Source organism: Pygocentrus nattereri, chromosome 18, assembly GCF_015220715.1.
Source record: "Pygocentrus nattereri isolate fPygNat1 chromosome 18, fPygNat1.pri, whole genome shotgun sequence".
NCBI classification, from domain to species: Eukaryota; Metazoa; Chordata; class Actinopteri; order Characiformes; family Serrasalmidae; genus Pygocentrus; species Pygocentrus nattereri.
Genome location: NC_051228.1, coordinates 9,631,951 through 9,656,398, shown reverse-complemented (window position 1 = coordinate 9,656,398; position 24,448 = coordinate 9,631,951). Strand labels below are relative to the sequence as shown.

Below are 24,448 nucleotides of genomic sequence, written 5' to 3'. Positions count from 1 at the left end.
AATCCAGATTCATCCATCAGTCTGCTAGATAGTGACATCTGGTTCAAAAAATATACAACATGATTTCCAAGCTGATTTGAATGTTCAGTGTGGATGGGAATTATACAGTCACAGGGTGTGTTTTTGTTTGGTCCTCTTTCTATAGGTACTGCACCTGCGAAGAAGGGTTTGAAATTGAAAAACAATTGTCTCATGAATGTATATTGATCCTAGTGTTGAATAGCTGACATCCTGATGACACACAGGCACCGTAAGTAAGAGAGGTGACAGAAGAATGCGTCTCGTTTGCTGATGATGCGGACCATTCTAAACCTAAAGAAGGACAAACATGCATGTAATATCACAAAGAGAGATTTCGGTAAGGTGACAAAGGGCCTCAATCACCAATATTTTCCTTTTTCGTTAAATTTGTTCTTGGGAATGGTCCTAAAAAGTCTACGTCGGATTTATGATGTGTCCTTAAACCACAGTTTAAACCACACTTAAGCTGTTTGCATCTTTGTGCCATTGAGTAAGCAAGTTTCAAGAATAAATTTCTTCTAAAGAACAGTTGGTGAATGAAGCCCATCGATGATCATTTTACATAAACAACACACACACAAGTGTTGGGGTTGATAAAAGATCTAGAGGGATTGTTTTGATAAATATGTTGTGTTTTTTTTATACTGTTTCAGATGTTTATGTGTGGACACAGATTTGGTCAGCTTTAGCATCTGATGTGTTGTAGGCAGACTGTCTGTTACGTTTCACAGTGTGGGGCGTGAGAGACGTGGCTGTGTGACTGCTACAGCTCGCTCATGTATATATATATAAAAGCTGGTACGCTGGTTTACCCTCAACATTATTCTGACTTGTGATTGGGCGATAGTTTCACAGCAGCACAGAACTAGCATGCAGTTTGATAGCAGTCATTAATGGTTTTTAGTTTTAATTATTCTCATGGCTTATTTTACTGTATTTTGTTGTGGGGCGCTTGTGGCATGCTGAAAAATCTGGCTTCTCATCAGGCCCGGGTCATCAATCACCATTATCAGGCACTGGGCATAAATGTGAGGCGGAGCCAACAATTTCGTACAATATTAATGCAGGTTACACGATGACTGTGCAGCACCATGATGGCAGCACACTAACCACACATTATGTACACATTAATGATGGCACAGGTTAATATAAACCCAACAATCAATGCAACACTTTCTTATACAACATATGCCTTTCACCCCACATTCACCCCAATGAAGATGACGTAGATGAAAACCAGACAGCTGAAATGTACATAAAGGCAATAAAAAACAGCAGCTTAAAACGCCAAACCATCAAGCAGTCTAGCTGACATTTTATACTTGGCTTGGAAATGAGCATCCTCTACTCTGACGAAGTATCAGGTCTCATTTTTACAGATATTCCAGGCACATCTATTGAATATCTGGAACTTCAAATTCAAAGTACATTAAAAAAGCACTAGCTCACTGCTAAAAGTCTCTGAAAGCTTGACTGAAGTAATGACGTATAGTGTAATGGTTGCTCAGCAGTGATCGGTGGAGAAAATGATACAGATGTTTAGGAAAGACACTGAGAGAGTGAGGATTATGAGCAGCTACAACACAACGACAGATTAGTCCATTTGTCTCTGTGTGGAATCGAGACCAAAGAGTCAACTTGAATCTGAGAAACATTTTTTTTAGAATTAACTCCCGGCCCTACTTAATTGTCATTAGCTTCAGTCGCAATTTATAACGAAGATAAAGAGGAAACAAAGAATCGATAACAAAGAGGCAACCTTTGAGTTGCATTAGGTTCTGTTGGTATTCATTTTGAGCAGGTGCTGAACCTAACATAAGAACATAACCCATGCCTTTTTTTCCACACTCTGCAGCTAGTAAAATCCAAAAATTCCATCGCGAGTCAAAACAATATGCCCTAATGGCTTGGGTCCCTGGGCACTCGCCTATCAAACCTATTGGATGATCCTGGCCTTCTCCTTGTCTATTATGTAGATGTTCCACACTTCAGTGAGTGTCTAGAACTCACCTGTCGCTCGACACTGTTTGTGTGAAAGGTCTGACATGTTAACACAGGTGCTGAAATGTAAAGCCAGCCCCTCCACTTTGCCTGTGCCACTCAGAGGTAATGCTTTATATTAAAAATATTTTCACTTAATAATAATAATAATAATAATACTGATCTGCTCATAATATTACAAGATGACAGCACTCAAATAAAATTTTTTTATTAAAACGTCTGTCATGAAATAAACATCTGTCATTAGATTAGGACGTACATTTAAAAGTCTCTTTTTTGCCCCCCCCCTGATATTTAACTCTATTTGGCACCCATGTATGCGTGTGTTGTTGGTTAAACTAGATGTCTTTAAGCTGTCACTAGGTTTCAGCTTTATGGTCATTCATTAATTCTTCCAGTATTTGTTGGAGGACACGTCCTGTCTCTATTTAGCTCATATACATTATATTTGAAATATGATATGCCATGGAAGGAAAATATGTGATTTCTGATTCATGTTGACTTTAAGCCAATCTATTGCAAAATCATGTTGAGGCAGCGATGACTATGAGTTTTGTGGTGTGGTTATTCTGGTGGAGGATGCAGCACTAATTTGCTGTTTTTATAATTTTCTATATATAGAAATAGGAAGAAAATCCTACAACAGCCTATAGAATCTCCTGCCATTTATTGAAAGGAAAAACGCCAAAACAGCAAAGACGTTGCAGTTCATGATTTCTCGAATGGAATATACAACAAGTAATGTATATGGCAACTGGCAAGACAAATGCAGGTTTGTTACTTGGTCCCCTTTAAGTCACTCTGTTAATTTACTCCTGCTTTGGATCGTTTTCCTGTTTCCTGATACAACCTCATTGGTGATTGCAACCCAGCACCCTGAAACAGCAAAGTAGTACCACTCTGTTGCACTACCTCCACCATGCTTCACGGATGCCCAGAAGACAATTACCTTGTCTTGTTTTTTGTGCGTGTGTTCACAAACGTGTGGAATCAAGGCTAAAGAGTCGACTTGGAGAACCTGAGAATCTTTTTTTAGAATTGACTCTACTTAATCGACTTACTTACTTCTCATTAGCATCAGCTGCAATTGATAACAAAGACAAAGAGGTAGCAAAGAAGCGATAACAAAGAGGCAAACACCTTTGAGTTGCATTAAGTTCTGTTGGTACTAATTTTGAGCAGGTGCCAGAAACATAAAACTGGAACCTTCCAGTACTTTGTGCAGTGGAAAGTAGCTGTGATTTATTCTGTATAAATTTCTATGTCCACAAACACATTTTTAAAAGGAAAAAGAGAAAGAAAAAGAGCATTCACTTCAATCAGATGCCTTTTTGGCATCTAGTTACTGTTGTGTAGCTAATAACAGCTGTAAACCCACTCCGGCGTTAAAACATTTACCCAGACTGACATTACTTTTTTCTCCTAAGAAAGTGGAGCTATCAACATATGACACTAAAAATGTATTTCTAGTTGAGCATATGTTACTTGACATCACAAACTGAGCATTTAGACATAGGGAAGCTTTAAGTGTACTTACAAGCTGGCAGCACTAAATTTCCTGGGGCCAAAGTTAGCGAACTGAACAGAGATGAACAGAGGAAATCAAACACAGTTTATGCCAAGGCCACACTATATTCAAGTATTGCTTAAATCCCACTCGCTAGCTCAATCACGGAGATAGTAACTACTTTTGTATTAACAGTGAGCATAAGCCCCTTAAAAAGGTGACCTTCATGTTCTGGCATGATCCCAATGGCACATTAATTAATGTTTGATAGAAGCTACAAAGAGATAATAACTTGGAGAAAATTCCTTGATGATATAGGACCCCCCTTGGTAGTCTTGTAGTCATGGAGATAAGAAAGGCCATGTGTTCCAGCCATTTTGTCGCAGTCTCTTCGGACATGACAACACAAAGTCATGCAGAGCATGTTTTACTGCACAATAATTAAATCTGTTGTGTGATAATGTCTGAGAAGTTTTCTGAGAGGTGCAGTTGCGCACAGGTGCAGTTGTCAAATTAGCCAATGGAACTTGCTTGCATGTTGATTTGAGGCCATTGACATCCAGCACTGAGTTAAAAGAATGTTTCACGGAAAAAAAATTCTATGTTACGCAGATTTTCCCTTTCTTCAAACATAGCAAAGACATGTTTGGTGTCCAGAGTTGCCTTTTTTAGTTTTGCACTGGTGCTATGGGGCTAATGTAGGTGCTACGAGGCTAATGTAGGTGATGAGGGGAAAACTATGTACATTTTATTTCTCGGTTAACTATTCTATCCTACTCGGCTCACACCTACTCTGTCCATTTATATATAGTTACTATACACTCACTGGCCACTTTACACAAATAGCTAATCAGCCAATCACTTGGCCGCAACTCAATGCATTTAGGCATGTAGAGGTGGTCAAGACAACTTGCTGAAGTGCAGACCGAGCATCAGAACGGGGAAGGGGATTTAAGGGTCTTTGAACGTGGCGTGGTTGTTGGTGCCAGACGGGCTGGTCTGAGTATTTCAGAAACTGCTGATCTACTGGGATTTTCACACACAACCATCTCTAGGGTTTACAGAGAACGGTCCGAAAAAGGGAAAATATCCAGTGAGCGGTCAGTTGTGTGGAGAAAAATGCCTTGTTGATGTGAGAGGTCAGAGGAGAATGGGCAGACTGGTTCGCGATGATAGGAAGGCAACAGTAACTCAAATAACCACCCAAAATCTCTGATGAATGGTAAGGCCAGGGTTCTGAAGCCCCCTCCAAGTGTGTACATAATTCAATATCCAACAAATTATAAACAAACAAAAAAAACAAATAAAAATCTGTGTGAGGTTACAATGTCTTTTACATAAAGGAAATTGGTTTAGATTTGATGGATTTTAAACAAAATGATAAAATATTATTGTCGCCCTGGGGCAACAGCATGTAATAGTGCACCTGCAATCTGAAATCACTGGGAGTAAATGAATGCACTTTTTACATTCCAATTTTACTATGTGTGAATGATGAATATGTCCTGTATCAGTGTAATAGTTTCCATTCTGTGAATTGTGGATTGCAGCGCCATTGCTGCATGCTGTCGTCATATGGCAACAAAATGCAAAGTATCACTCTCCACATATATGTGAGGCCAGCTGCTGAGAACCTTCTATGAGTTTGTGAAGTCAAGTTCCATTTTTATGCTGTTGTGTGCTGGGGCAGCAGTATTACAGGGAAGGACACTAACAGACTGAACAAGATCATTAGAAAGGCCAACTAAGTCCCGGGGGCTAAATGGGGCTCTGTGGAGGAGAGGAGGATGCTGCACCTCAGGAAGATGCTGCGGAGGATGCTGATCATGTAGGACCCCTTCCATCCACTCCAAAAAACACTACAGGGAAGAGAAGCATGATCAGCAGCAGATAGCTCCAGCCTCGCTGCAGGGGAGGGAGTACTTCTGCAGGTCATTTCTTCCTGCAGCCATCAGGCTATACAAGTGTGCACTTTAAATCATTTTGTCCTCATGCATCATTTTCATGTACTTTACAGCAGCACTGTACTGGGTACTTACTGTTATAACACTGTAACACTAACTGTAACTGCAGTACTTCATATATCAGTGTAATTCCTATACCATTTTTTTTTGCTTTAGCAGAGCTGTCATGGTATGTATATACCACTATATATTGCTGCTGTCAAAACATAATCTTGTTTTGTCATTTTTTCTGTTGTGCTTTACATTGTGTATACATTTTATGATAAATGGTCCAACAGAAATAACCTAATATTACTTGGAAAAAAGTCTGTTTCCATTGAGAAGAGGTGATGAAACAGTGGTAAACATGCCCCCGTCTCAACTTATTTGGAATGCATTGTTTGCATGAAAAAAACAATCAAATTTCTCAGTTTCAGCATTTGATGTGTTGTCTTTGCAGTATTTTCCTTTAAAAATATGGTTTACATGATTTACATTCTGCACATCATCCCATATATAGGTAGATAGTTAGATATATAGATAGCTACACCCCCATATATATATATATATATATATATATATGTATATATATATATGTATATGTATATATATAATTTTTTTTCATAATCCATGAAGTAGAGGGTTAAATCAGTCGAACTAGTATTAATATTTCTTTCGCTGAACAACAGAAAATAAGAGTTTTTCCTTTGTTAGCCATGGCGTCGAGCAACATGCTAACAGAGGAAAAAGTAACAACATAAACGAATCGACTCGACGGTCAGTTTGTTGGTTAGTACTCGTCTCAGTGAGGTGATGAACTACAGTGTGGTCCGCACAGGTGGTCGTGTTGAGCGCTGTGCTGGTCTGGACTGACACAGAGATTTTAGTCACTGTGTTTGGCTCCATCTGCTGAGCTGATGTGGAGGAGTGTGGAGGAGAAACACGGACTCGCCTCCAACAACCTGAAGAGAAAAGGACAAAAACTCAGTTTAGAGCCGTAAACTAACCAAGGATATTAAAACGGGCAAAACACTGGAAACAGACGAATATTAAGCGGCAATATTTGTTCATTTACTCCCATTTTTCTCCTCTTAGCTTTTCTGAGGGGCTACTGTTTTTTTTTTTTCACTCCAAGGTAAGAACCGGCGTTCATCATTCTCCATACAGGAGGCTAAAGTCAGCTTCTCGAATGTACCTGTAGCACCATTTAAGGTGGAACGGGACAATTCGAAGAAGAATATGTAAGCTGGCTTTTGCCTCGTCCTATCTTTTTTCACACGAGTTTTTTTTTGGTTGTTTATATTTTTAGAGCATTTTAGGCCATTTTTTCACACAGGTTGTGTTCAGTTCTGTCACTGTAGTAATGGGCAGCATTAGTCGTCTACAGGCTGTGCATTAAAGTTGAATGAAACAAACACAATAACATATCATTAATTAAAATGTATGGTTTTTTTTGGCGGTATAAAGACAACTGACAATTCAAATTTATGCAGTGTATGGCCACTTTTTTGGGTATCAAACCAGCCATAACATAGATTTAGTACATTATTTTTAATGTTGAAGTGGACAGTGAGAATTCCCACAGGAAAACAAGTCTTTCCTAAGATTGTCTCAAGGAAGTAAAGCAGATCTCTGTGTTGTATTAATGAAGGATTTCTGAATTATATCTCCTAAAACCCACTTTAGGAGAAAATAGGAGATTAACAGCAGCATTTCATCATCATAAGTTCTGCTGATGAATGAGAAAAGTGTGAGTTCTACACCGATAGACTGCGGAAAGAGTTCAGGGATACAGAGCTATGTAAGAAAATAATGAGGTCTTACACCTTTGCTATGGAAATACTATTAAGCTAAGGCTGGGCTGAGACGAGTCAGAGACAGAAGAGTTCATCCGTATGTGTAAAATTCTGAGCAAAGAGAGAAAATCAGGGTTTTTTTCTCAGCAGCCATTTTCTCAGAAAATGGTCTCACTCTGATTACACACCAGACCTAACCATGTCTAGGAGAGGTACAGGAGATCTCATTTAGAATATTTCTGTCCTCTGGGTTTATATTGTGACTCACTCCATCTGTTGAGCACTTCAGGGAGAACTTGTATGGACAAATTTACAAAGGTTTGTATGATTTACATTTACAGTGTGTAACCCTCCAGTCTATATTTGTTGTGAAGCCTAATGATGGTGGGCATGTGTAACCTCCTTTACATTCATAGACCAAACTCTTGATGCAGAGGTGAACAATAACCTGAATTAATCTAGCCATATTTTGATGCTCTTAGATTTGATTACACTGTAATCATATGTAAATGTGGGGACAGTGGTCACATACAACGATCGGCCATAACATTAAAACCGCCTTCTTGTTTGTACAATCACTGTCCATTTTATTAGCTCCACTTGCCAAATAGGTGCTCTTACTAGTTCTGTGATTACAGATTGTAGTCCATCTGTTTCACTAGATACTTTTTTAGCCCCCTTTTACCCTGTTCTTCGATGGTCAGGACCCTCACAGGACCACCAGAGAGCAGGTATTATTTGGGTAGTTGGAGTAGTTGGAGTACACACTGTATCCACTGACTGTCCACTATATCAGACACTCTTAACTTGCTGATCCACCTTGTGGATCAGTGTCAGTGTCACTGCAGTGCTAAGAATGAGTCACCATCCAGACTCATACCTGCTCTGTCGTGGTCCTGTGGGGGTCCTGACCATTGAAGGACAGGGTTAAAGGGGGGAAGAGAAACAGATGGGCTACAGTCTGTAACCATGGAACTATAAAGTGCACCTAAGTGGTAAGTTGAGCTGATGAAATGGACAATAAGTAGACAATGTAGAAACAAAGAGGTGGTTTTAATGTTATGGCTGATTGGTGTAGATATGAACAGAGTAAAATTAGTACTTTACAGAGTAAATTTCTGCTACTGTCACTGTTACAACATCTAAAACAATATCAGAATAGTCCTAAGTTGTAATTGTACACTTAACACTGAAGCTTTTGCAAAAGTGGAATAGAAATTCACAGTGGTGGTAGCTTTTTATCTGTATTCTAGTGCTGCATCAGCTGCTTAACTGTTGCCTTGTTTGCATCCTGACTTCATGATTCATCAATTTGATAGAGCTTTTACCCCAATTATAAGGAATGTGGCATAGCATTGTAATTATGCCTCTGATTGCATGCAACCCGGTATTCTCTGCTCTGAGGGACCATTATGAACAGTATGATCTACAAAATATTTATAATAGTATCAATACCATTAGTCTGTCAGCCAGATTTAAAGGGGAACTTCAACGTTTCTGCATAATTAAATCATTAAAATGTAAACCAAATCTTTTGGTTTCATGACTGCTGTTTTCGAGAATTTGAAGAAGAAACTGAATTGTTGTGGTGATAGTGATGTGGTGATAGTGTGGTGAACCAGATGTCTGAAGAGTTTAATGCCTCTATAAGCTCCCTCACACAAAGTTATCTTATGAAATGGTTATATATACATATATCGCTGCTGTTGGAACAAAACCTCCAAACTCTCCAAAATAACTTTACTGGAGAAGGAAAAAGCACACTTTACTTTTCATGTAAGTCAATGGAACCAGACGTTTTTCCAGGTCATTTTGGGCCGTTTCTTTTCGTTCTTTCATCATGAAATTTCCAAATGTCACGATTGGTTCCTCCCACTCCCCTGTGGATCCTGTGTTTATTTCGTTATGTCTGACTCTCGTTCTCTTCGTATTGGCTCACTGACCCTGGACTGTTTCGACCACGACCCTGGATTTGCCCAAAATTAAACTCGCTTATCTCAGCACATGCGTCCGCCTCATCGTTCCGCGTCACACCACACAATGCAAAAAAGGGTGACAGGCTTTGTAAAATTAGGTCAAAAACTGAAAAATGACAAAAATGGAGACACAATGTTTTGTTCCGACAGCAGTAATATGTCAGACTATTATAAGGCAAATTAGTACCCGAGTAAAACTGAAAAAAATCTTTTTTTCAGATTTACCACTTTATTACAATAACCAAAACTCCTAGGTTCACTGTTTTTTTGGGATAGTAACAGAATGGCTATATTTGTGTTGTAGTTGCTCTGGATCCTGTCACAAAATACGAGTCAGTATGTTTCTCCACAATTAACCATTTTACATTAAAACACTCTGAATTACATCTCAGCCATTGAATTATACAGAAATTTTGAAAAATGAAAACTTTCCCTTCATGATTATGCATAATGAGTTACATTAGTATTTGGATGTACTAAACTAATTTTGCATGGCAGAGAGAAGTTATTGCTTTAAAGCACTGTAGGAGTTTGGCTGAGTGCCTTAGAGCTCTCTCTTTCTCCCTCGGTTTCTTTCTGTCTTTCTGTCCTCTATTTCTTTCTGTCACTCTCTTTTTTTTGTGGCCACTTGCCCTCAGGTTTGCCACACATGCCCATGGAGGGTCAATTTGAGAGAGACAAAATTGGTACGGATGGAGAATCTTGGGAACTGTCGACTCTATACATGATCTCAGCCTATGACATCAACATCACCAACAGCACCAACTCGACTCCAGTGGAGGAGATCTTATACTCTCCGTATTACCAGCACTCGCTAGGCATGGCGGCAGTGTTCATCCTGGCCTACCTCTTCATCTTCCTGCTCTGCATGATAGGAAATGGCGTGGTATGTCTCATAGTCCTGAGGAACCGCCGCATGTGGACGGTCACTAACGTCTTCATCCTCAACCTTTCCATCAGTGATCTGCTTGTGGGTATCTTCTGCATACCCACAACCTTAGTGGACAACCTCATCACAGGCAAGTGCCACTGTCTGAAAAGTCAGGCCTGAAGGCTGGAAACAAAAGAATAAAGGGTCTTAATAATAAAGTGTTCTTTATGCCAGTTGGCGAGTTCCCTGCTCAAACACATCTGATTAAACTCTTCTGTTAACTGACAGGTTTAGTAGGCATTTTTTTGTGTAGGCCAGTTACTAAACTGTGCTGGACACCAGACATCCATAGCACTGTCTTCAGAAATGCTTCAGTGGACGGTTCTTTAAAAATGTGTGGAGTATGAAGATTCTTTTTAAAGTTTAATCTCCACATCTGGTAAAGTTTAAGTGCCAATTCAAGGTTTTGTTTTCTTAGAATCTAACATCTAATCCAAGAACCATTGAAGACCCTTTATTTTTAAGAGAGTATGGATTAGAGCTGGACGATATGGCAAAACTGTATGATACTTCAAAAAGTTTTTTGTCATGATTTTTTTTACAATATTCACAATATTGATTTTTTTCTGAAAAAGCCAGGTCAGGTGTCTGAAGCTGTAACAAAGTAGTGCCACAAAGCTGTGAAGGCAATGATTTGTATTCAACATTTCACATACTGTACTGTTCAAAATGCAATTAACAGGACCAGTTATGCTCTCACTGTAATCAAACTTGCAGTTTAATTACTGATGATGTCTATCGTACATTTAGAAAACATATTGTGACATATTGTAATGTAAGCTTTCATGATAATGATAATATTGTCATATTGCCCAGCACTAGTATGGGCTGCAAACTTGGTGGCTGATATCTTATTCGAGGAATGCTATAGCAATAGGAGTCTTTGGACTAAGTTCCTAACATTAAAAAGATAGTTCTTCAAGGGTTTTAGTAAAGGCAGTGGTTCTGTTTAGAACCAAGAGTTCTGTATAGAAACATTTCATGCTTATGTGGTTCTTTGTATGGTGAAATGGTTCTTCGGAGTGATGGAGAATGTGTTGTAAAGCATCTGTGTAGAAATTGTTCTATATAGCACAAAAAGTTTTCTTCTGTTGTTACAAGCTTGACGTCATAATAATAGAAGAGCCCTTTTTGATGCTACATAGAATCATTTTCAAAAACCATCTACAACACATTCTCTATCAATATGCAGAGACATTTCAAAGTATGAATGTTTCTATATAGAACTCATGATTGAAGAACCATATTCTGTGTTAAGTCATTCTGTATAAAAGTGTATGCTAAACTTTAGGGCCCAATCAATATGAAATTTTGTGACTGACATGATACAGATTTACTAAAAATTACATTATAATATAAGCTGAAACTGATATTTAAATTAATATTTTAATTTCATACTCAAATACTGGCTGATACTATTGTCATTTTTAAGTTTTGTATTATGAAATATGTCCATTAATTGGTCACATTTCTTAAACTCCAATACACAGCAAAAAGCCACAGTCTTAAATAATATAAATACATGAGTTACTCAGACTTCTTTGTGTTTTTGTTTCTGTTCAAGTCATGTTGTCCTTCTGCATTCACAGTCATGCCTATATAAGATACTGTGGGTCTAAGCTTGTTTTCTATGTGAGATAAACAAAAGATAATAAAACATAAAATATAATAAATAACCTTTTCAAAGAAGATCATCCACATAATGCGGACCACCACAGGGGGGTAATAAAAGTTTTCTAGTAAAATTAGCTAGGTTTTTCTGCTTTTTTTACACAGTTGGGGTTGTTTAGATCAGGGGAGCTCAGCCCTCCTCCTGAAGATCTACAGCCCTAAAGAGGTTCTATCCAAACCTATTGCAACCTGCTCTAACACATCAAGATCTTCTGGAGAATCTGAATATTAGAGCTACTTGTGTGAGACAGGAGCTGGAATGGGCCTCTGAAGGATAGTAGTTTTCTGCAAGTGAGTTTTAGAAGCTGAGAAGAAAATAACCAAGCAGATTATTACATCTTATGAAAATCCTGACTTTAACTCCGCAAGACATATATTGTCAGAGTGTCATATTACCCAGCAGAAACATTCTTTCTCTTGACATAATCATTTTTTCACTGCGTGAGGGTGGGAGGCAGTGATATTTGTGATGAATATCTAAGCACCAGACACATTTACCAAAATAATCAATGATCTACATAGTGTCGTTATTCATAGTGATAAATCCTGTTTTATGTTGGACGTCTACATCTGTTACATGAGGCAGACATTTCAGTCGCAGTATTTTAGCCTCTCTGTAATAATGCTCTATATTACAGATTATATCAATTTGGTCTCTCAAAAAATAATGGATATCAGTGCTGTCAGGAGTAGTGGAAGAGTAATGGTGCTCATCATTCTTCTTTTATACGCAGGCATTGAAGTAACTTCTCTGAAATGATGTTACACAAACCTGCAGTCTGCAAAGGCAGTGGTATTTGGTGGAGTATAATTATTGTCCGTTTCTAATGAACTCCTAATGTTTCTGTCAATACACAGGTTGGCCCTTCAGTAATATGATATGCAAACTGAGCGGCCTGGTGCAAGGAATGTCTGTCTGTGCCTCAGTCTTCACGCTCGTTGCCATTGCGGTGGACAGGTTTGTACCCCTTTTATTCCTACAGTGGATTTTTGACAAATGTCAGGAGCAAACCAACGTAGATCCTTGATTAGCCCTGTAATTTTCAACACTTGGAACTAATAGCTCCTAATAGGTCAGTGCTTGATCTGTACGCCACTTACCACAGGGGCATAATTGCACAGGTGGAAGGAAGTACTAAAAATCCTTTTAATGAAAAAAGCATGAATAGTTTGATAGTTCAATGGAGTCCAAAAAGTCTCCCCAAAAGTAAAAGGAGAAAATAATCACATTAAACTGGCAAAAAGGAAATGGGTAGAAACCAGATGGATACAAATGAGAGATTGTCTCATTGATAAATGCAAAGAGCATGAGTAATGACCGAACTGGAATATTCACACTGAATATTTCCATTGCTGTACTGAATGTTGAGAGAATTTTTTTTTCACCAGTACACGACATACAAGCCATTATTTTGTGTCTGTACGTCCATCAAATGGTGCAGTCAGACCCCAGCTGTGATCCATGTTTATATTAGCAAAATCTTGACAAATGATATGCTGATTTTTTTTTTTTGCTAAAGGGAGGCGAGTGAATTGGTTACGTATTCAAATTTATATGACACATATATTTCAGTCCCTGTTGTTATGATTCACTTGCAAATGCACATGATGGATTTACAGACAACCCAGCCCACAATTTCAAAGAGACTTGTATGTACAGAATCCATTACAACCCGTGCATCAGTGTTTCATAAACACTAGTGCTTATAGCAAACTTTCCCTCACTCTTTACCAGTTAATAGGACTGGCCAGAATAATTTGAATTCTTAAATATTCATTCGTCACAATGCTTTTTTGATTTCATGTATAGTATTTGGACGCTTTGTCTTTTTCAAACCACAAAAACTGCCTTAACTACAATACGTTTCATCAACAAAGACCTTTAGGTTGAACGGTTATTGTTAAAATATTGTTGTTGTCCAGTGAAAAAGGATATATCCCCATTGTCCATTTTTATATTTCTACATCATTTGAACAGTTTATATTTGAACATCATTTGGCAGTTGTAGTTTACGTTACGTAAAAATTTAAAGATGAGTGGATCAACAAAAATGAGTGATCCAAAATGACTTCGAATAAAATCTCTTCACAGTAACTTACATTAAAAGTTAAGAATGGTTCCGCCTTCTCCCGTAAAGTTTTCTTTAATATACACAAAATCTAGAGACAATATACACAAAATATAGTGAAATATACACAAAGTATAGAGACAATATACACAATTATAATGAAATATAAATCAATATAAATCAATATAAATCAAACTGGTCACACCGGCAGCATCGACCTGAGCTTAACAACAACACTACAGTTACTGATCAGCCTGATCACCCAGCACACTACACACTGAGCTCCACAAGCTCAGAGGACTGTATGCTGTGCACCTCATCTCTGAATAAGCCTTATTTGTAGTATATTTATATATTTATACTGTAACTGTTTATTTAAGATGTTAACCGAACATCATGCTGCTACTCTCTACCTGCACTGTACACTTTATATCCAGATCACTGCTTACATCTCTTTTTGCACCACTAGTACTTCTGCATTTACTGTACTGTACTGTAATTCACTATGCACATTTCTGTCTATATATCTGATACACTTGAATATCTGACTATGCACATACTGTCTATACGTCCAATACACCTGTTATAACCTATGCACATTTTGTCTATGTTCGATACTTGTACTTACTGACTATGAACATTTTGTCTTGTCTTTTACTGTCTTTTGTCTTTGCACTGTTTGCTATTTATCTTTTATTACTGCACTGGAAAAGTACTACCCTGTACTGTATAATGACAATAAAGTTGAATTGAATTATCCATAAAGTACAGAGACAATATACACAAAATATAGAGACAATATACATTTTAAAGTGACTTTAGTGACTCTGTGCTATTGTTCTATAAAGTGGCTTAGTGTTAAAGTGTTATTGTCCATAGCAGAGATGATATGATATAATAATAATGCTGACAAAGTGACTGACTGAAAATGGTAGTTGAGGATGGACCCACAGCTTCACAGCTTGTTCAGAAGCCTGACAGCCTGTGGGTAGAAACTGTTCATTAACCGGGTTGTTCTAGCCTGGATGCTGTGAAATCTTCTGCCTGATGGCAGGATGGTGAACAGGCCGTGTGCTGGGTGGCTTCTGTCTGACTGGATCTTTTTGATCTTCTGGAGGCAGCGGGACTGGTAGATGTTCTGTAAGGCTGGTAGTTTGTTGCCTATCATGGCTTCTGCCATCCTCACCTCTCCTCTAAAGGCCTTGCGGTCACAGGCAGTGCACCTGCTGTACCAGACAGTGATGCAGCCTGTGAGGATGCTCTCTATGGTGCATCTATAGAAGTTGGTGAGGATCTGTGGAGGCAGACCAAACTTCCTGAGCCTACGCAGGAAGAAGAGATGCTGACGGGCAGATCTCACAATAGTGTTGGTGTGGAGGGACCAGGTGAGGTCATCAGTGAGTTGTACGCTGAGAAACTTCACGCTGCTGACTCTCTCCACTTCCGCTCCATTGATGAATAGGGCAGAGTGACCACCCCTCTGCCACTTCCTGTAGTCCATGATCATCTCCTTTGTTTTGCTGATGTTGAGACAAAGATTGTTGTCATGGCACCACTCTGACAGAGCGCTGACCTCGTCTCAGCAGGCTGTTTTATCTCCATCAGTGATGAGGCCTAGGATGGTGGTATCATCAGCAAACTTGAAGATGATGTTAGACATGTGTTTGGCTACACAGTCATCTGTATACAGGGAGTACAGGAGGGGGCTAAGCACACATCCTTGGGGAGGTGGATGCAGGACAAAACAAAATGATACCATGTAAGCTATTATAATCTCAAATCTCAAAGTGTAGTAAAACTAGTAAATGGTGTGGCTGTAGTATATTGTTGTTTTTAATTTGTCCACAAATCTATAATTATTCTAATAAGTAAAGAGGAGAAGTGCGAATAACTCACGAACTTCACTGTCTGAAAGTTTGTAGCCGCTTAGCTTTGCCCTTTGCCTTCTTCTCTGAAGCCATTTCATCTGAGGTCATTTGAAACAACTAATTTCTCCTGATGTACGAGAGCTGAGACTCTGTTTTTACTACTCTGTCTTTGGCTAAAACTTCCCCTTTCTCTGTCGTCCAATGCATGGACGATGCTAGTAAATGTGCTGCTCGTGCCACCAATGGTCTGTCTGGCTCTGTCACTCTGTGTTCTGGTCCTCCCAAGCCAGCAGGTGTGACATTTTCAGTGTGAGGGAGCACTCTTGGACATAGCAAGGACGTAAAATCAACAGCAACGAGCCAATGTCAGTGACATCTATGCTGTCCATGGTGGCAGCTTAGGTTTGCAGCATTGACTGGCATGGTGTCCCCTCTGCCTGCATTGCCAGCACACTAGTTGCCCCACCGCACCCCCATGTACTCAGGGACTCCATGGTCTCCCCGTTATCAAGCTCCTCTGCTGCACAATGTTGAATTTGCTCACTGCAGCATCTGCACACTGAGGAAGAGGAGCTCTGTCCCCTGATGGGGCGTTCACTTTAGACAAGTCGAGGTTCTGGTCAGAGCTCAGAGTTACTGTTCCAAAGGAACAGCGTATAGAACGAAAGGGAAAAACACTGGTCTAGGCTACAATAAAAGCTCCGTGCTTGAGAAGCCCCAGCAGAAGTAAACCCAGTAAATAAATGTAGAAAAATTACTTAACTATCGAAACAGAATACATGCGTGCCACAATATAATATAAGTATATAAAGAATACTAAAAGTATATTTTGATTTCATGTATTATTTCAGGAATATAGTATGCTGAAAGGAAATAAATGTAATAATTATATTTCTTAACATAGCTGATATTGTAATAGCTGATATGTAACTTAACCACTCACATAAAAATGGAAGAGAAACTTATAAGTTTGTAAACTTATAACCACATTTTATATTTTACACAAAACAGCAATACTAGTGTTGGGCAGCATCCCCTTTCATATATAGTATACCTTTAAACCATCGCCCAAAATGACTGTGATATACAATATTACTGGGGTGACAAGGGTGATGGGGAGGTCGAAAGTAACATAAATAACTTAAATGATATAAAAGCGCATAAAAAAGAGTAATTTGCATATGTGGTTACCAAAGAAGTAAACATTGTGATTTTCAACCATCAACAATAAATGTCAGCACATCGAAGAATTACTGCATGTAAAACAGTGCAGCTACCTAGGAGAGAGGAGCTAGTATTAGATTAGTGAGCATGAGCTAACAACTCTGCCCACCACAGAACATGTCCGATTCTGGCTGTAAAGCACACAAAATTGATCCTGTTGTGTGGTATTTGGAAGAGAGCTTAGTTAGCATGTCAAATGTGCCACGGCACAGGCTTAGCTAAGTCATGGAATAGAAATTTGACTCAATATAATTTGAAAAACTGCCATCAAAATTGTAGAATTTTGTCACCATTTTAACCCTTTATACACCCAGAACCCACGGATGGCCCAAAGTGTTATTTAAGCAATAGCTCACTGTTAGTTCTATTGCTTTTAAACAACAGTTAAATAAATAAAGTAAGAAGTGAAATAAACTGGGCCGTGAACGTTTAATACGTTTTAATGTTAGCAGCTCTTTCCTCCAAATTATAGTTCCTTAACAAGCAGCTCGTTGCTACGTCAGAGTAATAAGCTCCACCCACTTGCTGCTAGCTGGCAGTATGTTCTCCATCTCCTTACACTAAATTCCCAAACTGTCATTACCGCTGAGCAGCTTTTTTGGGGGGGGGGGTTTCGCCAGTTTTATGGCTCAGTCTGATTTGGTCAGACTCTGAAGATCAGACTACACGTTTGGTGAATGCTATTCGGTTCATTTCTGGCTGATTCCAAGTTGTTTAGGTTTTCTTTTGTTACAGCTGCCAACTAAAAAGCTGCTCAGTGGTGATGACAGTTTGGGAATTTAGTGTAGTCTCATCTTCAGAGTCTGAAGAAGGAAAAACTTTCAAATGGCTTGAGCGTCTCCTAAAGCTGTCAAAGTCATTGCTTAGCAGCGGCATCTCAGTGGAGTGATACAGTGTTTGTAAAAAACCTGTGATGTTATGGTTAAATATCAGCACAGTTAACGCCTTTCAACCAATCAGCTTGCGTGGTCAGAACTGACTGTTGTATAAAACACACTTATATAATAAGAATTGCTCTACCAGTTTGCATTGATGTCTCTGTAGTTGCTGAACAATAAGCCTCAGTATGTAATAAGCTTTCGTGATATACCTGATACCTGATATATTACCATCACACCTCCCAGCCATATAAGGCACTGTGCTAAAGTACTGTACTTAAACACAATAAGTGTGTTTGCGTTGGTAAAAACACCACATAATGCTAGAGTAGATGCAAATAAACATAAATACAGTAATAAGTAACAGGAATTTCTTCTTTTGAAAAACAAAGTCAATATATTTTGAGCTACTTTGGCTCTAGATTTCTTCTGGACATCTCCAGCAATCATATGGATTTGTTCAGTTGCATCAGCAGCAGACCTGATGTAATAGAGTATTATTGAGCTGAACCAAGTATTGGATGACACAACCACAAATACTACTGCTCTTCCATAAGAAGAGGTTTGAAAATGTTTAAAGAAACATGCTTACATACATAAAACCACTACTAGTTGTATTAATATTATTTGAATTTATTCAAATTTTATGTAGGACTAAATAAATGCTTACTGCACCAATGACATAGCCTTTTAATTCAGTTTTTCTCATTTTCTTCAGAGGCTGGACAGTGTACACACTAATATGTAGCAAAAAGAGCAGCCACAATGTTTATGGCATTACTTTTGCCTCCTATATTAATGTACAGTGAGAAGGAGAATTATGGCCAGTGATGATGAAATGTATCACTTCTCACACCAGTCAAATATGTGTGAAGCAGTAAAATAGTCCCAGGTGTGCTAATAAGGTCACAATGTACAAAGTGTTCTATTCTTTATCAGGTTTTACCATCAGATGGAAATAATTGCACAGTTGTTGGATCATTTTGTGTCGCTGCATTAGTGGAATTATTTCTCAGAGCAATTCTGCAGTCTTGCATTCTGTGCTTTTTTGGCATGGATGCACGCTTGTACTATAAAAGCATGTATTTCACAAAAAACATACTGTAAACTTTAAAAACTGGAGGGAAAATGTTAGATTCTTTTGAGCCCTTCATGGGCTGAATCATGAGCATTACTCATTAAACAGAAAACACAATGGAGCACAAGCACACGTACACAGCTATTTTAGATGTGGGAATGGATCTCAATACGCCAGTGTGTGCATAGGATTACTTTAAAGTAGATTGGCAAGCCAAAGAGCTTCAGTGCCTTTCTATATATAAAGTGAACATCTTGGCACATTGTCTGCCCATTTAAATGGAACAGAGCTCATTTTTATTGTTTAGAGAAGCTTGGATGAAAAATTATTTTTACATACATTAAAATTGATTGAAGATTGGTTTTTGTCATACCTGAAACCTTGTTTTTAAGGCATTGAAAAGGAGCAGATGTTTTTATAGACTTAATCAGTGACTAGAGATGAGGTAGTTTCCCAACAATAGGGAATTTTAAAATATTTAATTGCAAAGTACAGAAATGGAACAGTCCTATTTGTTCAGGATGTACTTTGTTCAGGATATATTTCTGAGGAAATTTGACAAAAGATCAAAGGGAAAGTCAATGGAAAATATGGGAAAAAAACAAGAGTTTCCAAAAACATACAAACAAAATGGAACTTCTAACAACTGTGCCAGACAACGGAAACTGTAGCCACCAGTCAAACAGTACTTTCATCAAAAAGCTTTCATCTTTGAGAGAGAGGAGAAAATCAGTTGCTTCAGATCTGAAAAAATCCACATGTGTTTTAGCCTCCCACTGTAAGAACGCTTATGAGGCTTACAGCTAGTGTAGCTGTTAGGAAGCTCTTACTGAGAAAAGGAAATAGATGAACATTTGCATATCAAACAAAGAAGCTGCTGGTATTCCAATGGACTGACCACCCCAGAGTGCAGACCTCAACATCACTGAATGCGTTTGGGATTACTTGGATCGTAGAAAACAGAAAAATGCAAAAGAATGGAAGCTTTAATAAAGGCTCGCTAAATGCTGATAAAAATATATTTAGTTGATAATGTAACAATTGTCCCCTCCCTGTCTTCCATGTGCTTTTGTTCACTTGTCCATGTGCTTTCTTTGTTTTGATTCTTCCCTGTCCTGCCCCCTTGTTTCTTGACTCCGCCCCTGATTGTAACCACCTGTTTTCCACTTGTGTCATGTTAACCGTTGTTATCCCTGTTGTATTTGAGCCCTGTGTTTACCCTAGTCCCTTGCTGGTCTTTGTATTGTTTGAAGTGTTTGAATTGTTCGAAGTGTTGGATATTGTTTGGTGTTTGTTTCCTCTGGCCTCCGTTGTGTTTATCCTGTGTTCCTCATTATGTCTGTCCCTTTTCTCCGTGTTGGCTCTGTGACCCTGGACCATCTTGAACCTGATAATGGATTTGCCCATAATAAATATTGCTTCTCTTCGCACATGCGCACACCTCATCATTGCTCACAACGCAACACAGCGTTACAGATAACAGCCTTTTTTTGCAGAACTTTCTTGACCAGGGTACATTTTTAGTATGTATATATATATATATATATATATATATATATATATATATATGTGTGTGTGTGTGTGTGTGTGTGTGTGTATGTACATTTTTATTTATTTATTTTTTAATAGCTCTCCTCAAATGAACAGAAAATGTGCTATATTCTTACAATTTACTGCTGAAATCCAAAAATCTCTGACGCTCTTTGTATTATTTTATAAAAATAATTTTTACAGAGCAGATCACTGAAGAGATGCCGTCTGTTTATAGTTTATAGCCCAGAATTGTGGAAAAATGGGTCGACTTTCAGAAGAAAAAAAAATTGTGAGTTCAGCTTCTTCTATTATAAGGGTTTAAAATTAAATCACCCATCTATTTCACTGGAAAGAAAACAGTTACAGCTCTAATAGAAGACACACTTTTTGAATGTAGCTTATGAAATATGAAAGTGATAGTGCGTTTTGGAACCTTTGGTCTCAAGGAGTTGAAAAGGTTAAATACATTTTTTCTACTTTTTCCTCACACAGAAAAAACTTATACTTAATGACTGTTTTACTGGAAATGATATAAATTACTATGTCCTGTTTGACTGCGTACTGTATATTAGCTTTTGCACAATATTTCTCACCTGTGGTCTTGTAGCACTCCTGCCCTGCATGTTTTGGCATTTTTCCTGCTCAAACATTTAATTATCAAGCCATTCCTGAATAGAAGTGGGTGTGTTAGAGCAGAGAAAATGCTAATGTGCACAGCAGTTGTACTTCAGGACCACGATTGAGAACCAGTGATTTGGTATGTAGCAATATTGTGTAAAGGGTTACAGGATAACATATGACTTAACACTAAATCCAGTTTTCTCTTTTTTTCCTCCCTCATTCCTCCCACCTAAGGTTCCGTTGCATTGTTTACCCTTTTAAGCCCAAACTTACACTGTTTGTTGCTAAGGCAACCATTGGAATGATATGGCTCCTGGCTCTGGTCATCATGTTCCCCTCAGCCCTCATGTTGACGGTAGAGCAAGAGCGAGGCCACTTCACGGTTTATAACAACAACTACAACCTGACCTACTTGCTTTACTCTTGCTACGAGAGCTGGCCGGAGCCACAAATGCGGAAGGTGTACACAATGGTCCTTTTTGCCCACATATACCTGGTTCCCCTCATTCTCATCATCCTTATGTACGGCCGCATTGGAGCCAAACTTTACTCCACCACTGTGCTGGTCAACATCGACCAATCTAATGGTGTCCCTCAAGGAAAATCCCCTGTATCGCAGAGGAAGATTAAAGTGATCAAGATGTTGATTGTCGTGGCCCTGCTTTTCATGCTATCTTGGCTGCCCCTGTGGACTCTTATGCTGTTGACTGATTATGCACAACTTGAAGGAGAGCAGCTGGAGCTCCTGACGGGCTACATTTTCCCCTTCTCCCACTGGCTGGCCTTCGCCAACTCAAGCGTCAATCCCATTATCTACGGGTACTTCAACGAGAACTTCAAGAGAGGATTTCAGGCCGCCTGTCAGCAGACGTCCTGCTGCAGCAAAAGGAGGTTTCGTTTCAGAAAGTCTAAAAGAGGCACTAAGGCTTGTGCACACCTGGATAGAGCCCTTAACTCAATCCCCCTAAGCATGGGTTTGAGGAACAGAGTCTACACAGACAGTGACTTAACAGGTTGCGTTCGCCTTGAGATGGAGCACAGGAGGGTGTCTATGGAGATGAGAAGCTCAGGCGCTGAAGGGGGAAATGGTGGAATGTTAATCAAAAGGGAGCTTCTGGAAAACATCGAGAGGGTTTCTCCAACAGGAGCTACTGTTTATCAAGCGTGGGAACTTTGAATTGGCATCATACGTCAAGGTGCATTTTTTCCCCCCGATTTTCTTTTTTTAGTTTAGTCGTCTCCAATTTCACCCATTACTTAGGACCCCCTCTATCAAACAATACTATCAATGTTAGGAGGGTGAAGACCAGCACAGGCTTCCTCTGAGACCTGTGAAGCCAGCAACCGCATCTTTTTGAACTGCCACTCACGCAACGTCATTGGACAGCCGAATGCACTCGGAGGAAAGTGCCAACCGGCAGATCTGTTACGTCAGCTAACAGACGCCTGCGCTGACTAGCATCGCGTTGGGTGATGGGGGCAGAAGAGGGGGGGCATCCTACCCACCCAGAGAGAGCAAGGCCATTTGTGCTCTCTTAGACTCCCAGCCATGGATGACTGTAGCATCACTAGGGATTGAACTTGCATGGTGCTTTTTTAAACACATAGGGGGTTGATTTCCCAAACCAAGATTAAATGGGTATTCTTGCTTAAAACTAGTATTTAGCATGCTATTAGTTACGTATTGTAATATTCTGAACTGTAGCATTGTATCCCTCGGCATCCTCAGCTTAACAGTATTCAGATCATGTGTGCTTTGTTGTGTATTCATCCATCAGTTCCATCAGTGTTCTCTCACTACAATACTGAGTGTGCATAATGTGAATACATCAGTGGGAATCCCCACAGCTCTCAACAATTCCTGACTGCTTGCCATTGATCCAGATGCTGACAGATACATCTGTTGGTTGTCAACCTCAATACAACCTCAGTTGGTTGTCACATACTGGTAAAGGAAAAATTCAGTTGAATAATTAGCCAGCTATCAAAATTTCATACAGCCCCTGTAGTAAAATTTACATCCATATTCAAGAGACATCATTAGAAAAGGGGTTTTCTTAGGCCCAATCCCATTTCTTATTATTACCCCTACCCCTTGTTTTAAAGTGTCACCTTGCCGCTTGGAAGTGAGTTAGTGGTTGATATCTTCCTCTATGAAATGGGACCCTCAAAAAAAAAAGAGCATTCCTTCATTAACAGGATACTAGTGCCGCTCCGTAGGACCCTACGACCCTGTGAGTCTGTTGTGAAAGCAGAGGAGGGTAAAGTTTAGCTCCTCACTGCTGGGCTTTAGTTAAATTTAGGAGATCATATGGCTTCAAAGACGGGGGGATGTGATAGTTATTTATTATCGCCTGCCCCTAATTCTTCAGTAATATGAAGCTGAAGTCAGCTATTTGTTAGTTTCTTGTTTGAATTTTCCCGTTCTACCTTAAACGGTGCAGATGCCAGAATTTAACTGCTGCACCCTTTAAGGTGGAACAGGAAATTTAGCAAACTAGCTACCAAGTCAACAGCATAATACTAGCTATTTTTATGCTTGTTAAGAAGAAAAGGACAATAATACATTGATATGATATTAAACAATTATTAAGATAACACATGAATAATATTTCGCCCTACCCCTCTAACTCAATAAAACCCAGGCCAACCTACCTTTAGGCTTGAGCATACAAAACGGAGGGCTAAGGGCTAAATGGTAAGGGTGAGGGGTGAAATGGGATTGAGTCTCAGTCTTCAAGCTGGAAACTCACTTTAGAGAATACTGCAGCACTGCTGGAAGAGGCGAATAGGCATGTTTACAACAGATATAGCGTTAAGTTTTTCATTTTGGTTGGAATGTTGATTTCACCCTTAATAGTTTTGAAGAGAGAAAAAAACCTTGCTTCTGTCATTGCTTGACATTAAAACAAACAAAAAAGTTGGTATAGAATGTAAATGGGATGTAAATGTAATTTCATTGTCACTTTCTATGTACTTCAAAAAGCAATTATGGATTATAATTGGATTGAAATAGTGATAGTGATAACTTTCAACTTCTAAGGTTTAAGCCTAAGCCTAGACTAAAAAGCACTTTCATTGGTGAATCGCCATGGATATCACAGTTCAAGTCCAAGAGTAGACTTCCATGTCCAGGAAACCTCATAAGGTTTGCAAATTGTCACAGTGGTGAACATCATAGGGTGATCTCTGCAGCTAAATCATTAAAATATCTGTGATATCCACGGATGCTGTGCTGCTACAAGCAATACTCTGAATGTCAATGAGAGAAAGAGATTGCAAGTTAAAGTGAGATATGATGGTACCCACCAGGCGAAAACAAGGAGAAAAT

General features: G+C 39.0%; 1 protein-coding gene across 1 annotated transcript; it reads left to right on the top strand.

Moving 5' to 3' along the window:
* Window positions 1–6,595: 6,595 nt before the first annotated feature.
* Window positions 6,596–22,664, top strand: npffr1l3 (neuropeptide FF receptor 1 like 3). The gene is made up of 4 exons (XM_017710728.2): window positions 6,596–6,607; window positions 9,883–10,263; window positions 12,705–12,804; window positions 21,352–22,664. The coding sequence occupies exons 2-4, from the start codon at window positions 9,894–9,896 to the stop codon at window positions 22,292–22,294; spliced, it is 1,413 nt and encodes a 470-aa protein (XP_017566217.1). The 5' UTR covers window positions 6,596–6,607; window positions 9,883–9,893; the 3' UTR covers window positions 22,295–22,664.
* Window positions 22,665–24,448: the final 1,784 nt, after the last annotated feature.

What these genes read in the sequence shown, in the direction of transcription:
- npffr1l3 (XM_017710728.2), top strand. Translation starts at nt 9,894, where the DNA reads ATGCCCATGGAGGGTCAATTTGAGAGAGACAAAATTGGTACGGATGGA. An exon ending in AGTGGACAACCTCATCACAG is followed by an intron (nt 10,264 to 12,704) that starts GCAAGTGCCACT and finishes GTCAATACACAG; the next exon opens with GTTGGCCCTTCAGTAATATG. An exon ending in GTTGCCATTGCGGTGGACAG is followed by an intron (nt 12,805 to 21,351) that starts GTTTGTACCCCT and finishes CTCCCACCTAAG; the next exon opens with GTTCCGTTGCATTGTTTACC.